This window comes from Mobula birostris, chromosome 2, assembly GCF_030028105.1.
Source record: "Mobula birostris isolate sMobBir1 chromosome 2, sMobBir1.hap1, whole genome shotgun sequence".
Classification (NCBI taxonomy): domain Eukaryota; kingdom Metazoa; phylum Chordata; class Chondrichthyes; order Myliobatiformes; family Myliobatidae; genus Mobula; species Mobula birostris.
Window position 1 is genome coordinate 129,575,222 of NC_092371.1, and position 17,220 is coordinate 129,592,441.

The following is a 17,220-nucleotide window of genomic DNA, read 5'->3' on the forward strand; positions in this document are numbered from 1 at the left end:
CTTGGTCAAAATGAGCAGAGCCAAAATCGTCGAGCAGTCTCACTTGCTCATTCACTGAGTAAGTGACACTGGTTGACAACACTCTCCCAATTTGCTGTTGTTGCTCACTTCCAACTTACAAACAATTCAGGTTACAAACAGTTCTCAGGAATGTAACCCAGGGACTACGTGCAAACAAAGGTTGTGCTTTTCACTTAGTTATTCCCCATAATATAAATCTCTTAGCGCTGATTTCTTAATTTCAAACAATAAAATCAAAATAAACTCCCAAAATCAAATACCTTCCAAGTAGGAGTTGATTTCACTGATACTCCATGCTAGCAACAAGACCTGCGTGGAGCCCAGCAGCAGTTCAATGCAATTCATAATATAGAAGAAAAAAATAAAATGATAATAATAAATAAATAAGTAAATCTTGTTCCATATATTTTATACAGTAAACGTATATTGAATAGATTAAAAATCATGCAAAAAACATAAATACTATATATCTTTTTAAAAAGTAAGGCAGTGTCATGGGTTCAATGTCCATTTAGGAATCAGATGGCAGAGGGGAAGAAGCTGTTCCTGAATCGCTGTGTGTGTGCCTTCAGGCTTCTGTACCTCCTATCTGATGGTAACAGCGAGAAAAGGGCATGCCCTGGGTGCAAGGGGTCCTTAATAATGGAGACTGCCTTTCTGAGACACTGCTCCTTGAAGATGTCCTGGGTACTTTGTAGGCTAGTAGCCAAGATGGAGCTGACTAGATTTACAACCTTCTGCAGCTTCTTTCGGTCCTGTGCAGTAGCCCCCCGTCCCCCCATACCAGACAGTGATGCAGCCTGTCAGAATGCTCTCCATGGTACATCTACAGAAGTTTTTGAGTGTATTTGTTGACATGCCAAGTCTCTTCAAACTCTTAATGAAGTATAGTCGCTGTCTTGCCTTCTTTATAACTGCATCGATATGTTGGGACCAGGTTAGATCCTCAGAGATCTTGACACCCAGGAACTTGAAACTGCTCACTCTCTCCACTTCTGATCCCTCTATGAGGATTGGTATGTGTTCCTTTATCTTATCCTTCCTGAAGTCCATAATCAGCTGTTTTGTCTTACTGACATTAAGTGCCAGGTTGTTGCTGTGGCACCATTCCACTAGTTGGCATATCTCACTCCTGTCTGCCCTCTCGTCACCTCCTGAGAGTCTACCAACAATGGTTGTATCATCAGCAAATTTGTAGATGATATTTGAGTTATGCCTAGCCACACAGTCATGTGTATACAGAGAGTAGAGCAGTGGGCAAAGCACACACCCGAGGTGCACCAGTGTTGATTGTCAGCGAGGAGGATATGTTATCACCAATCCATATAGATTGTGGTCTTCTGGTTAGGAAGTTGAAGATCCAATTGCAGAGGGAGGTACAGAGGCTCAGGTTCTGCAACTTCTCAATCAGGATTGTGGGAATAATGGTATTAAATGCAGAGCTATAGTTAATGAACAACATCATGACATAGGTGTTTGTGTTGTCCAGGTGGTCTAAAGCCATGTGGAGAGCCATTGAGATTGTGCCTGCCATTGACCGATTGTAGTGATAGGCAAATTGCAATGGGTCCAGGTCCTTGCTGAGGCAGGAGTTCAGTGTAGACATGACCAACCATTCAAAGCATTTCATCACTATAGAGTGAGTGCTACCAGGTGAATATTTATTAAGGCAGCCCACATTATTCTTCTTAGGCAGTGGTATAATTGTTGCCTTTTTGAAGCAAATGGGAACTTCTGCCCATAGCAGTGAGAGATTGAAAATGTCCTTGAATACTCCCTCTATTTGGTTGGCACAGGTTTTCAGAGCCTTACCAGGTACTCCATCGGGACCTTCCACCTTCTGAGGGTTCACTCTCTTTAAAGACAGCCTAACATCGGCCTCTGAGACAGAGATCACAGGGTCATCAGGTGCAGCAGGGATCTTCACAGCTGTTGTTGTATTCTCCCTTTCAAAGCAGGCATACCAGGTGTTGAGTTCATCTGGTAGTGAAGCATCGCTTCATGCTATTGGGTTTCACTTTGTAGGAAGTAATGTCCTACAAGCCCTGCCAAAATTGTTGTGTATCTGATGTCGCCTCCGACCTCATGCAAAATTTTGCTCTTGAAATAGCCCTCTACAAATCATACCTGGTTTTCTGGTACAGGCCTGCATTACCAGACTTGAATGCCACAGATCTAGCCTTCAGCAGACGACGTACCTCCTGGTTCATCCACAGCTTTTGGTTTGGAAATGTACAGTAAAGTCTTTGTAGGCACACACTCATCCACACAGGTTTTAATGAAGTCGGTAATAACTGCAGCATACTCATCCAGATTCAAAGATGAATCCCCGAATACAGTACAGTCCACTGATTCAAAGCAGTCCTGTAGGTGCTCCTGTGCTTCCCTTGTCCATACCTTTCTGGTCCTCACTACTGGTGCTGCAGTCTTCAGTTTCTGCCTCTACATTACTTGAGGAGCAGAAGTACAGCCAGGTGATCAGACTTCCTGAAGTGAGGGCATGGAATAGCATGGTAGGCATTCTTAATGGTGGTGTAGCAATGGTTCAGTGTGTTGTTTTCTCTGGTATTGCAAGTTATCTGTTGATGGTCATTGTTGAGTGATTTTTTTCAGACTGGCCTGGTTAAAATCTCCCAAAACGATGGTGAAGGTGTTAGGGTGCGCTGTTTTGTGTATGTTGATCCCACTGCTCAGATCATCTAAAGCCTGCTTGACATTGGCCTGAGGTGGAATGTAAACTGCTACCAAAATGATCACAGAGAACTCCCGTGGTAGGTAAAAAGGATGGTACCTAACTGCTAGATATTTCAAGTCTGGTGAGCAGAATTGGGACAGCACTGATATATTTGTGCACCAAGAAGAGTTGATCATGAGTTGATTCACTCCTAATCCTTCTGCCTCTACCTGTTTTTTTAATTCCTCACAGACCTGTCTTTAAACCTAACCATTACTCACCAGTCCTACTTCCTTGTATGTAACATAAACATTTGTTTGCTAGCAAAACACAATTGAGATATCAAAAAGATAATTACTTGAATAGGAGGGGTTCAGAGAGATATGGGCCAAATGCTGGAAAATGCATCTCTCTCGGTGGGCACCATGGACAAGTTGGGCCATGGGACCTGTTCCTATGCTGCGTTACTCTATCACTCTATGCTCTTGAGAAAGTCTTGGGATGTTTTTAATGTTGGAGAACATAATATAAATGCAACACATATCAGCATCTGAAGAATATCTTGTGTTTACAATGTAAATGCAATTTGTCTTACGAGATAGTTTCAAATTATATTAAAATATTTAAAATCCACAATATTAGCATCTAAAAGGGAGATAAAAGGGTTTCAAGCAAAACAGCTTCATCTGAAGTCCAAGCCTGTCTTTTCCCCAGATGCCAGGCATTTCCAGTTTGTAATTTCCTGAGTTCAGGTAATGTTCAATTTCTCCTACAATGTCCTTCCAAAGCTAGAAACAGGACAACAATTTAGCAGTGTAAAAGGTATCCAGTCCAGATGAACAATCTCCACTAGAAATCTTCTCCATTTTGATGAACCCATGAACACTACCTCATTATTTGATTTTTTTTTGCACTATTTACAGTGGTGCTAGAAAGTTTGTGAACTCAAAAGAATTTTCTCCATTTCTGCATAAATATGACCTAAAATGTGATCAGATCTTCATGCAAGTCCTAAAACTAGATAAAGAGAACCCAATTAAATAACACAAAAAAACAATATACTTACTTATTGAGAAAAATGTTGCAATATTATACTGTATATATTTGCTGGAAAAAGTGTGTGGGCCTTTGTTTTCAGTAACTGGTGTGACCGTCTTGTACAGCAATAACTTTAACCAAATGTTTTGCGTAACTGTTGATCAGTCCTGCACATCGGCTTGGAGGAATTTTAGACCATTCCTCCTTGCAAAACTGATTCAGCTCGGGGATGTTGGTGGACTTCCTTTTCTGAACTGCTTGCTTCAGGTCCTTCCACAACATTTCAATAGGATTTAGATCAGGACTGACTTGGCCATTCCAAAACACAAATTTCTTCTTTTTAAACCATTGTCCCAGAGGCATTGTAGAACATCCAGGTAGTATTTTGCAAATTTGGTCTTTTTCTTATAGTGGACACATGAACAGAAACTTTAGCAAGTTCTAGAGATTTCTGCAGGTCTTTTGCTGTTACCCTTGGGTTCTTTTTCATCTCCTTCAGCATTGCATGTTGTGCTCTTGCTGTGATCCCTAAAGGATGCCCATTCCTATGGAGAGTAGCGACAGTACTGCATTTCCTCCAATTGTAGATAATTTCTCTTACTGTGGACTGATGAACACTCAGATTTTTAGGAATGCTTTTGTAACCTTTTCCAGCTTCATGCATCCCTACAATTCTTCTAAGGTCCTCTGAAAGTTGTTTTGGTTGAGGCATGGTGCACATATCAGATCTTTCTTAAGAAGAGCTGGCTCTGTCAGTAATCTGACCTCATGAGACTTTTTTTTTTATAGAGCAGAGCACCTCTCTAAATCATACCTCCAATCTCATCTCATTGATTGGAACACTCGACTCCAAATAGCTTTTGTAGAAAGCATTGCCGCAGAGGTTCACATACTTTTTCTGACAAATACATGTAACGTTGGATCATTTTTCTCAATAAATAAACAAGCAAGTATAAAGTTAACTGACATGAAGATCTGATCACCTTTTAGGTCATATTTATGTAGAAATAGGGAAAATTTTACAGGGTTCATAAACTTTCTTGAACCTCTATTTATTTTGTAATTTATAGTAACTGTACTGTGTACAGTACTGTATCTATGTACTGTACTGCTTCTACAAGCAGCAGCTTTCACATCAAATGAACCAAATTCTGATTCCAAAACATTGACTGTGACATTTCCCTCCAAAAATGCTGCCTGACCTCCTGCGTTCCTCCAGTGGTTTGGAGAAATGCCTGAGGACAGTTGGTTTCAATTCCCAGAAGCAGATGAACACATCTCCCAAGTAAGGAACAACAGAAAACCTTTCGGCTCCTTCCACCATTCAGTTAGGCCATGGATCTGTGTCTTAACTCAGTCCTAGAGTCACAGAGTCACATGGCACTAAAGCATGCCCTTCAACCCTACACATCTATGCTGACCATCAAGGGGTCTTCTATATTAATCCCATTTATCATCTATAACTTTCTATGCAGCGATTCAAGTGTGGTTCTAGATACTTAAATGTCCCACCTCCACCACTCTGTCAGGTGGTATTCTCTGTACGGACATTCTCACTTCATCCTTCTGCCTTTGGGAAGAAGATAAAAAAGCCTGAAAGCATATGCCATGAGCTGCCTAAGTTAGTCTATCCCATGTTTGGCTTATGTCCCTACATTTTCTTGTACATGCATTAGTCCAAATGTTTTTTAAATATTGTAATTAAATTTACTTCTATAGCCTCCCGACAATTCATTCCATTTACCCACGACTCGATGTGTAATAAAACACTTTTTTCTTAGGTTCCCTTTAAATCTTCCCCTCTCAACCGTAAACCTTATGCCATCTAGTTTTGCACTCCCCTACTCATGAAAAAAACGGAATGATCTATGCTATCTATGCCCTCATGGTTTTATAAATCTGTATGAAATCATTCCTCAGTCTCCTTCATTCTTGGGAAAACAGTCTCAGACTATCCAGTCTCACCTTATATTTAAGCTGTCCAGTCCAGACAACATCGTTGCAAATCTTTTCTGCACCCTCTTGAGTGTAATCAGATCATTTTCTAGTGGAGTGCTTTCAGATCTCCAACATCTTTGTGTGAAGAGCTAACGTGGCCTCTGCTCTGGATTTCGAGCTAATGTTTTCCTTATTCTGGACTCAACCAGCAGCAGAAAAAAACTTCAACTTACCCCATCGGTCCTTTAAACACATGAAACTGCCCATCAGATCTTTCATAGTGATGGAAAATGAGGAACACACCCTCAAATTTCACCCATCCAGTTCCAAACATACTCTAATCTTTCTTAATCGTCACAAAATGCCAAGGTATTGATCAGCAATGCAGAGGGACAAGAAACTGGTACAATGTGCGTGTTGAGAATAAAACTAGAAATTATAGATTAGTGAGAAATAAAGGGGAAAGATTAAAAGGAGAGATATTGGCACAAGAAAATAATGCTCACCATTTGAAGAAAAAGGCCCACTTTAATTATATATTATCTTTATTTATAAATATTTAAAGCCGCTTTCAATTTTATACACCATACAAAAGGTAACAAGGGAAAAGGCAGTACTACATACACTAATTCAGATTTAATTACAACGGTATATAGAACTATCTGGCTGAAATTTTGGAAGAGTGCAAGAGGAAGAAGATTCTATTTACACTTAAAAGTAAAACAGAAGAAAAAATGAGAGGTGCAAATACTAACCAAAGGAAAAAAAGTTACAAAAAACCTTTTTAACCAAAAGCCAGTACAAAACATGTTAAAAACTGAAAATAATAGTTCTGTTAATTTATTTTGTGTTTTTTTTTACTTTTTAAAAGTTGCCCAGGCTCATTTAATGATCAAAAAAGGTTCTTTGTAAGGTCTTCTCCTTAGACTTGCTCTTCTAATTGGAAATTTAAAAATTCAAAACTTTACAATAATCTACATTAAACTGGAAACATTCTGTTATCCATTCTCATTACAATATTAACATTTAAACACATTAACAAAAATAATGACCAATTTTCAGATGACATGCCAACTCCCCTGCACAACTTGCATCTAAAGTCCTGTGCTCCTGGGGTACATGGTGGGGAAGGGAGGAAGAGTTCCTAGGCAGTTAGGTGAAAGCCAAAAGCAAATTATTTTGTAGGGATCAGTTCTATATACAAATGACAATCAACCCATTAAGCTGCTCCTCTGTTTATGAGGTAGGGGAATGAGAGACAGTGGGGGGGGGTGGAAAGGAGTGAGTGTTGAGGGGGTAGGGGTGAGGGGAGGAGCAGGGAGAGAGTGAGAGAGATGTTCCAGCCCCACCTTCCACAATGCACAGACTCCTCACTGAGGGAAGACTGGTTATAGCTAGTATTCCCATCTGTATTCGGCCAAGAAAGAGGGGGTGACATTTACACCTCAGTACAGGCACACTGAATCTTCCCAGTTGGCTGGAGCAAAAAGGGAGAGAGTTAATCTCTCTCACTTGCTCAGGCACTCACTTCTGAAAAGCTCTAGCATTCTTTTGGGAATATGCCCAGCTAATAGGGCTAAAACAGCAATAACTTTCCCCTCAAAACCAGCGATGGAACTCTGACAGGTGGTGGTGTTACAGTGACTGGACCTTCTGAATGGGGGCTGCACAAAGAGGATATGGCTGGAGGAGCCTGTAAATAAGCCTGTTCTGCAGAGGAGAAGATCATAAAAGGATCAAGGCAGAGGAGAACATTCTGAGCACCTTCCAGGACTCAATGCAACCAGCGCATCACGAGGTGGTAGTCACAATTTTTTTTGTGCTTTTCTAAAAAAAACTATTTACATTTTTACATAATTCAGCTGGAGATCCATCGCCCACGTCAATTTGATAGCTACCTCAGTTTACAGTTAATATTTACACCGAGAAAGCTTGAGTAATAAACTTTTAAATGACAAAACGTACAAAAATAAATCCAATTCCTGAAAAACTCAGGCTGCCACACTACATATTTAATGAAAAAAGTACAGAGAAAGAGCATTGAAATCGCCCCCTCTAGATGTGTTCTATTTATCTGTACATTTCATTATTTAAAAAAAAAACACTCCTCTTGCCTGCCTTCACCATGAGAGCTCCACGCAGCTCCACGTGTGCCAGGGAAGAGTTAAAGCGAATCTTTTTAGTCTCTGTTTGTATTGTTGGCGGTGAAGGCATGGAGGTTCCCCATCTGACTGAGGCCGCTCTGGATGTGTGCGACATGGATTTCCACATTGTTTTGGAAGCAGCTATGGGAAGAATGATTTGTATTTTAGTTGGAGCACATTATCAGAGAGTTTTACACTAAGCCAAAGAAAGGAGTCATTTGGAAAGGGGCAGGTTTTTGACACCTTTTTAAACTTTGGAGGTGAAAGCAATGGGGCTTGAGAGATAGGAAATTAGGAGGAATTCCAGTTCCTGGGAGCCAGATAATTGAGGGTATGACCACCTATTCATGAAGCCTAATATATGGGGGGATGCAAAAGTCAAGACCCATGAGTGGCAAAACCTCCAATGGTTATGGGCCTTGAGATTATTGGTTCTATCACATAGACACCATGGCCAAGAAAGCCTACCCGCACCTCTACTTTATAAATCAGCATGTCCCCATTGACCCTCACCAATTCTTATGACTCATAAAAAGCATCTCATCTTGATGCAACATGACTTAATATGATAACTGCTTTTCCTAGAGACTCAAGATACTGCAGAGAGTTGTGGACACAGCTCAGCACTTCATGGAAACCAGCCTCCCCATCATGGACTCTGTCAACACTTCTCGCAGCCACAAAAAATTAAAGACCCCACCCACTCCAGACACTCTTTCTTCTCCCGCCTCCCACCAGGCTCAAGGACAGCTTTTATTCTGCTGTTCTAAGACTATCTGTACAACAAAGTGGGCTCTTGACCTCAATATGATCTTCCATCTTACTGTTTGCCTGCACTGCACTTTCTCTGTAACTGTAACACTTTATTCTCTATTCTGTTCTTGCTTCGATCTTAGTTTAAATGAACAGGTGTGACACCATGGAAAGATTTATATGCAAGGACTTTAGATCTGTGTTCCAGCCAATGTTAGTGAGAGGTGAAGAATTATGATGCAAGTAAAGTTAGAGGTAGCAGGAGTTTGGATGAGGTTGGTAGGCGAGCACTGAAATCATTGGGGGAACACAAGGAACAAACAAGTGTTTGAGAAGCAGATAGGATCAAGTAAACAGAGGTAGTGGTGTTGGCTGTAGAGAGGGTGTCCAGAAGCTCAATTTGAACAGAAACCAGATGGGGAGGGAGAGGGAAGCCACCCATGGCTAGGGAAAGGGACAAATGATGGTTACTACACGGTGCAGTCCTGGCTTTCCAATTCAAAAAAATTGTGATTCATCTGAGACTGGGGCCTGTTCGGGAGATCTTATGCCATACAAGGCCAGCACCTTCTCCCTGGCCCTACACTCACCTCTGGAGAATCTGGATAGTAAAGACACCTACCTTAGAATATTGTTTATTGACTACAGTTCCACATTCAATATGATAATTCCAAGCACACTCATCTCCAATATTCTAGATTTGGGACTCAACTCCTCCCTCTCTAACTGGATTCTTGATTTCCTGACCAACAGACTGTAGTTAGTAAGGATACACAATAACACCTCTGCCATAATTATTCTCAACACTGCTGTCCACAAGGCTGCATCCTCAGTCTCCTACTCTATTCCCTGTACTCTCACAACTGCATGGCCAGATTCTTCTATAACTCCATTTACAAGTCTGTAGATGGGCTGTACCTCAGATAATGATGTTGGAGTACAGGAAAGAGACAGAGCCTAGACAACAACCTTTTCCTCAATGCTAGCAAAATAAAAGAACTAATTATTAATTTCAGGGTGGGTGCTGGTGCACATGCTCCCATTTACATGAATGCTTCTGAAGTCAAGAGGGTTGAAAGCTTCAAGTTCACAGAAGTTCCTAGGAGTGAACAACACCGATAGTCTGTCCTTGTCCAACTATGCAGACATCATGGCCAAGAAAGCTCACAGCACTAGTATTTCCTCAGGAGGCTAAGGAAATTTGGCATATGCCTTTTGACCCTCATCAATTTTATGAATACATCTTATCCGGATACATCATGGATTGGTACGGCAACTGCTCTACCTGTGACCACATGAAACTGTAGAAAGTTGTGGACACATCTCAGCACACCACAGAAACCAGCTTCCCCTCCAAGGATTCTGTCTACACTTCTCGCTACCTTGGTAAAGGAGAAAGCGTCAAAGGCCTCACCCATCTCTCTCTCTTTTATGCCCTCCCATCACGCAGGCGATACAAAACCTGGAAGCATGCACCATCAGGCTCAAGGACAGCTTCCATTCCATCGTTATAAGTCTACTGAACAGTTTCCTTGTACTACAAGATGGACTCTTGACTTCACAATCTGCCTTCTATTGGCTTTGTACCATAATGTCTGCCTGCACTGCACTTTCTCTGTAATTGCAATCCTTTATTCTACATTCTATTATTGTTTTACCTTATTTTGCCTCAACACACTGTTGTAGTGAATTGATCTACTGTGTATGAATAATATGCAAGACAAATTTTTCCACACATGACTATAATAAACCAATTTCAGAGGTCAAATTCTTATCTTAATTATGTTGGAGCCTTCCCCAAAACCTCTCCAATATGCATCCCATATGAGATAGAGTTATGCATCTCTGCACCATCCACTCATTGGCCATTCCTCACTGCATGTCTACATACCCATTACATTCTTATAAAATATGATAATGTCTGCCTGTTTATAGTTCCCAAGACTGACAGAAGTTTCACTAGGTTCCTGCTGTTGTCAAATAGAAAGCACATGCTGTGACATCTATTTATGCCCTGGTCACATGCTAGATGGTTGAGTTCCAGAGTTGAAATTTAGGAAAATCTGGTTTGGTCATACCTAGTGTTCTGCATTCATTTCTGGTCACCCCATTATAGGAAGGATGTGGAGGTTTTGGACGGGTTTACTAGGATGCTGCCTCGATTAGAGGGCGTGTGCCAAAAGGAGAGGTTGAACAAACTTGGGCTGTTTTCTCTGGAGTGGTGGAAAGTGAGAGAAGACCTGGAAGAAGTTTGTGAGATGATAAGGGGCATAGAATGACAGTTGGCATCTTGTTCCAAGGGTTCGAATGTCAATTACTAGAAGTCATACATTTAATGTGAGAGGGGATAAATTCAAAGTAGTGTGGGCAGGTTTTTTTTTAAACACATACTGTGGGTATCTGGAATGCATTGTTAAGGATAGTGGTAGAGGCAAATATGATGCAGGTATTTAAGAGGCTTAGATGAAAGTGCGTAAAATGGAGGGATAATGACATTGTATAGACAGAAGCGATTAGTCTAGTTAGCTATTTAATAAATTAAGCACAACGTTGTGGGCCAAACGGCCAGCTTCTGTGCTGTATTATTCTATTTAAGCAGGGCAAATAAACTGCTCATCATTGACCAGCTGACCCAATGTATAAACATGAGCACATCAGCAGCATCCCTTGTAAACTTCCAAAGCGGTGGAACCATTGCTGAATTTTCCCAATCCAGATCCTGGGATTGAGCTGTCAACCCGGAATCACCCATACATCTACATCCTTTGACTCCCGAAGTCAAGGGAATCTACAAGTTGGAATGTAGCATCTTGCTGCACCTGGAAGTCGTACTCCACCCACCTTATATTTGAAGCATCTATAGAGTTCTTGATGTCATTCAACGAGTCTGTCAATGACTTGAATTCAAAAGAGTTTAAGTCCCCTCCTTCTGCCAGACACTGTGGGAGGGTGGGAGAAGAAATTAGGAATTTACTTCAATTTTACAAAAAACATTCAGTTTCTGAAATCAAAATGCAAGTTATCACGGTTGTTTTAGCCTGAACCAGATGCTGTTACTTTTGCTGCAGCAACACAGTGATACAGACTGGCCTCTTGGGCAATGTGGTTATTCCTGGAGCCAAGCTGTTAGCATACAGAACCAAGTCTCAGGCTGTCCAGTTAGAAAGTGAATGATGGCTCCATATCAGCAAAACACCATTGGCAGGGAGTCACATTTGGCACAATAATCAGGGATAATTTAGATTAAACCATTATGTATGGGACAGACCCGAGTTAGTACAGTGCCATTGAAATGGGTCAGCTGATGTTTTCACAGACTAAATAAGCAGGCTACAAGGAAGTGTTGGATTTATTTGTTTTCAACAGGCTACTTTGTGGAAGTGTGTAACAAAAATAATGTTTATAATCAATATCAAGCACTAGTGAATCAAGGCAGCTGGACTTGCACAATTGTCTAGAAGATATTTCACCACTCATCTGAGAGGCCTCTTCACTTCTGATCCATGGTGGGTAATTTTCTGGTTTATAAACTCAGTTGTTTAAAGGTATGACAGTCACATGAGGGTTGTTGAAAGTCACAGAGCTAATGAGAGGATGATTAGTTTTACATATTTGCAAGAACAGAGGTGTGAACTGTTGTGGAGATGCCGGGGTAGAGATGTTAGGACTGCATCATAAGTAGCTGATGATCGGTGATGTCATATCCCACCCCCTCTGTCTAGGCCTCTCAATACCTCTACAACTCTTACCGACCCTCAGGTGATTGCTATATCTTTAAACAATACACAGTTTATAAACTGGAAAACTACCCACCAGAACTGAAGAAGCCTCTCGGATGAGTGGCAAAACGTCTTTTTGACAACACAGTAAGTCCAGTTGCCTTGATTCACTACTACTTGATATACAATGACTGGATGATTGAGAAGGTTCATAGACATTTATAATCGATAATTATATATAATACAACAATGAATATAAAATAACAATTATTAATAACTAGTAATCAAAGCTACCACATCATCATTGGACAAGAGACATTAAACATCTCTCTTCCCAGATACATCGCAGACTCTTGCATGGTAGTGATTCCCACAATTCTCTAGGAATTCAACATTACCACCCCCTTGAAACTCATCGATAAGGTCCAAGACCTGGGCCGCGGATCTTTGATTTCCTCATTTGCAGACCTTAGTTAGCAACAACATCTCCACCACACTCACCATCAGCACAGGTGCACCACAAGGTTGTGTGCTTAACCCCCTGGCTCTACTCACTTCTACCTATGATTAAGTGGCCAAGTGCAGCTCCAGTGTGTAATTAAGTTTGCTGATGATACCACTGTTATTGGCCAAATTACAAGAGGCGACAAATCTGCATATAGGAGAGAGATTGAAAATCTAGTTGAGTGGTGCCACAACAACAACCTCTCACTCAATGTCAGCAAGGAGCTGATTAATGACTACAGGACAAAGAAGTGGAGGTCCATGAGCCAGCCCTCATTAGGGGAAAAAAGGTGGATAAGGTTTAAATTCCTTGGTGTCAATATATCAGAGAATCTGTTCTGGGACCAACACATAAATGCAATCAGAAAGAAGGCATGACAGCCTCTATACTTTCTTAGGGACTTGCTAAGTTTCGGCATGTCACCAGAAACTTTGACAATTTCTACAGATGCACAGTGAACAGTATCCTAACTGATTGCATCACAGCCTGGTCTGAAAACATTACACCCAAGAACCAAAAAGGCTACAGACAGTGGTGAATACAGCCCAGTGCATCATGGGCAAACCCCTCCCACCACAGAGCACACTAACAGGGAACGCTACCACAAGAAAGCAGCATCCATCAACAAGGGCCCCCACCATTCAGGTCATGCCCTCTTCTCACTAATACCATCAGGCGGGATGTACAGAAGCCTTAGGTCTCACACCACTAGGTTCAGGAACAGCTACTCCCTATAACCATCAGGCTCCTGAACCAGCATGGACCACTTCAATTGATTCAATGACCTACAGACCGCCTTTAAAGGATTCTTTACAACTCATGCTCTCAGTATTATTTTTATTTCCACAGTTTGAATTATTTTGCACATTGGTTGTCTGTCAGTCTTGTGTGTGCTTATGTACATCTTTTAGTGAAATTTTATTTTTCTTCAATTTTTTCTCCTTTTGCTTCGCACGGTGGTGTAATGGTTAGTGTGACCCTGGTACAGTGCCAGTGACCCGAGTTCAATTCTGCTGTTGTTTGTTTGCATGTTCTCTCTGTGACCGTGTGGGTTTTCTCCGGGTGCTCCAGTTGCCTCCCACATTCCAAAGACAGACCGGTTAGTAGGTTAACTGGTCACATGGGTGAAATTGGGTGGCGCTGGCCAGAAGGGCCTGATATTTCTCAATAAATAAAATAAAAACAAATGAATCTCAAGTTAGTATATGGTAACATACACATACTTAAGTAATAAATTTACTTTGAACCAGAAGGTTTGCCAAGTGAAGCAGTTCCCATTGGAAGGGCTGGGAATCGTCGATTTAAGGTGTGTGGCAAAAGAACCGCACAGTGGCAAAAGGCAAACTGTATTATGCAGCCAAAGGTCAGGATCAGAAATGCATTTCCTGCACAGGTAGTGATTCAATTTAAAAAGTGAATGGGAATCTCAAATGTTAGTCATTTCTCTTCCAACAGACACAGCCTGGTCTGCTGAGTTTTCCCAGTCTTCGTATAATCAGTTGAGTAGCATAGGATAGAGTGGGGAAATTGGACCAGCAGACCCACCAAGGATGACACGAAAGTAGGCTGTGTTGTGGATAGTGAGGAAGGTTGTCCAATGCTGCAGAAGGATATAGATCATACTGCTATGTTGGCATTCATTTCAAGAGGAATAGTGTATAAGAGTAAGGAGGTGTTGATGAGGCTCTATGGGGCACTGGTGAGACCTCATTTGGAATACTGTGTGCAGTTTTGGGCCCCCTATCTTAGAAAGGATGTACTGATGTTGGAGAGAGTTCAGAGAAGATTTACAAGGATGATTCCTGGAATGCAGGGGCTAACATATGAGGAGCGTTTGTCGGCTCTTGGATTGTATTCATTAGAGTATAGAATAATGAGAGGGGATCTCATAGAAACATTTTGAATGTTGAAAGGGTTGGCCAGAGTAGATGTGGAAAGGTTGTTTCCCTTGGTGGGTGAGTCGAGGACAAGAGGCCATAGTCTTAGAATTAGAGGGTACCCAGTTAAAGCAGAGATGAGGAGAAATTTTTTTAGCCAGAGGCTCGTGGATTTGTGGAATTCGTTGCCACATACAGCTGTGGAGGCCCAATCATTGAGGGTGTTTAAGGAGGAGATTGACAGGTATCTAATTAGTCAGGGTATCAAGGGATATGGGGAAAAAGCCGGAAATTGGAACTAGATGGGAGAATAGTTTAGCTCATGGGGGAGCTGCGGAGCAGACTCAATGAGCCGAATGGCCTACTCCTGCTTCTTTGTCCTGTGATCTTGTGATCAAATAGAAAGTTGGACAGAGCATCCGATTATGACCCCAATAACTGCAAGCTGATATATTTGGAGAAATCCAGTATGGGTATGACATATATAGTATATTGTAGGGTGCCAGGAAATGCTGATGTATTGAGAGACCTCGGTTTAGGAGAGGGGAGTGTTCCACAATTCCCTGAAAGTGGCACACAGGTGGTTAGGATGGTGAAGGTAGCATTTGCCATGTTTGTTCTGATGGATCGGTGCATAGAATATAAAAGCTGGAATGACAAGTTGCAAGGCACAGAAGGACAGTTTAGTTGGGAAGGGAAAAAACATACATAAAGGTTTACAACAGGAATTCTGCAGATGCTAGAAATTCAAGCAACACACATAAAAGTTGCTGGTGAACGCAGCAGGCCAGGCAGCATCTGTAGAAAGAGGTGCAGTCGACGTTTCAGGCCGAGACCCTTCGTCAGGACTAACTGAAGGAAGGGTGAGTAAGGGATTTGAAAGTTGGAGGGGGAGGGGGAGATCCAAAATGATAGGAGAAGACAGGAGGGGGAGGGATGGAGCCAAGAGCTGGACAGGTGATTGACAAAAGGGATACGAGAGGATCATGGGACAGGAGGTCCGGGAAGAAAGACAAGGGGGGAGGGACCCAGAGGATGAGCAAGAGGTATATTCAGAGGGACAGAGGGAGAAAAAGGAGAGTGAGAGAAAGAATGTGTGCATAAAAATAAGTAACAGATGGGGTACGAGGGGGAGGTGGGGCCCAGCGGAAGTTAGAGAAGTCGATGTTCATGCCATCAGGTTGGAGGCTACCCAGACGGAATATAAAGTGTTGTTCCTCCAACCTGAGTGTGGCTTCATCTTTACAGTAGAGGAGGCCGTGGATAGACATGTCAGAGTGGGAATGGGATGTGGAATTAAAATGTGTGGCCACTGGGAGATCCTGCTTTCTCTGGCGGACAGAGCGTAGATGTTCAGCAAAGCGGTCTCCCAGTCTGCGTCGGGTCTCGCCAATATATAAAGGCCACATCGGGAGTACCGGACGCAGTATATCACCCCAGTCGACTCAAAGGTGAAGTGTTGCCTCACCTGGAAGGACTGTTTGGGGCCCTGAATGGTGGTAAGGGAGGAAGTGTAAGGGCATGTGCAGCACTTGTTCCGCTTACACGGTTAAGTGCCAGGAGGGAGATCAGTGGGGAAGGATGGGGGGGACGAATGGACAAGGGAGTTGTGTAGGGAGCGATCCCTGCGGAATGCAGAGAGAGGGGGGGAGGGAAAGATGTGCTTAGTGGTGGGATCCCGTTGGAGGTGGCTGAAGTTACGGAGAATAATATGTTGGACCCGGAGGCTGGTGGGGTGGTAGGTGAGGACCAGGGGAACCCTATTCCTAGTGGGGTGGCGGGAGGATGGAGTGAGAGCAGATGATCCTCCACTATCAACTCTGCTCTTAAACGCATCTCCCCCATTTCACGTACCATCACCGACTTTATCCGCTCAGGGGATCTCCCATCCACTGCTACCAACCTTATAGTTCCCACACCCCGCACTTCCCGTTTCTACCTCCTACCCAAGATCCACAAACCTGCCTGTCCTGGCCGACCTATTGTCTCAGCTTGCTCCTGCCCCACCGAACTCATTTCTGCATACCTCAACACTGTTTTATCACCCCTTGTTCAATCCCTTCCGACCTATGTTTGTGACACTTCTCACGCTCTTAAACTTTTCGATGATTTTAAGTTCCCTGGCCCCCACCGCTTTATTTTCACCATGGATGTTCAGTCCTTATATACTTCCATCCCCCATCAGGAAGGTCTCAAAGCTCTACGCTTCTTTTTGGATTCCAGACCTAATCAGTTCCCCTCTACCACCACTCTGCTCCGTCTAGCGGAATTAGTCCTTACTCTTAATAATTTCTCCTTTGGCTCCTCCCACTTCCTCCAAACTAAAGGTGTAGCTATGGGCACCCGTATGGGTCCTAGCTGTGCCTGCCTTTTTGTTGGGTTTGTGGAACAATCTATGTTCCGTGCCTATTCTGGTATCTGTCCCCCACTTTTCTTTCGCTACATTGACGACTGCATTGGCGCTGCTTCCTGCACGCATGCAGAACTCGTTGACTTTATTAACTTTGCCTCCAACTTTCACCCTGCCCTCAAGTTTACCTGTTCCATTTCT

At 42.5% G+C, this 17,220-nt stretch overlaps 1 protein-coding gene across 1 annotated transcript in view; it reads right to left on the reverse strand.

Annotated features, from left to right (window-relative positions):
- Positions 1–6,220: 6,220 nt before the first annotated feature.
- lin9 (lin-9 DREAM MuvB core complex component) overlaps positions 6,221–17,220 on the reverse strand; it is a 183,983-nt gene continuing 172,983 nt past the window's right edge. The window contains exons 14-15 of the mRNA XM_072248075.1: positions 11,410–11,507; positions 6,221–7,956 (exon numbers count right to left, since the gene is read on the reverse strand). Coding sequence (XP_072104176.1) covers positions 7,851–7,956; positions 11,410–11,507 — 204 coding nt within the window. The 3' untranslated portion in view covers positions 6,221–7,850. The remainder of the gene's footprint in view (positions 7,957–11,409; positions 11,508–17,220) is intronic.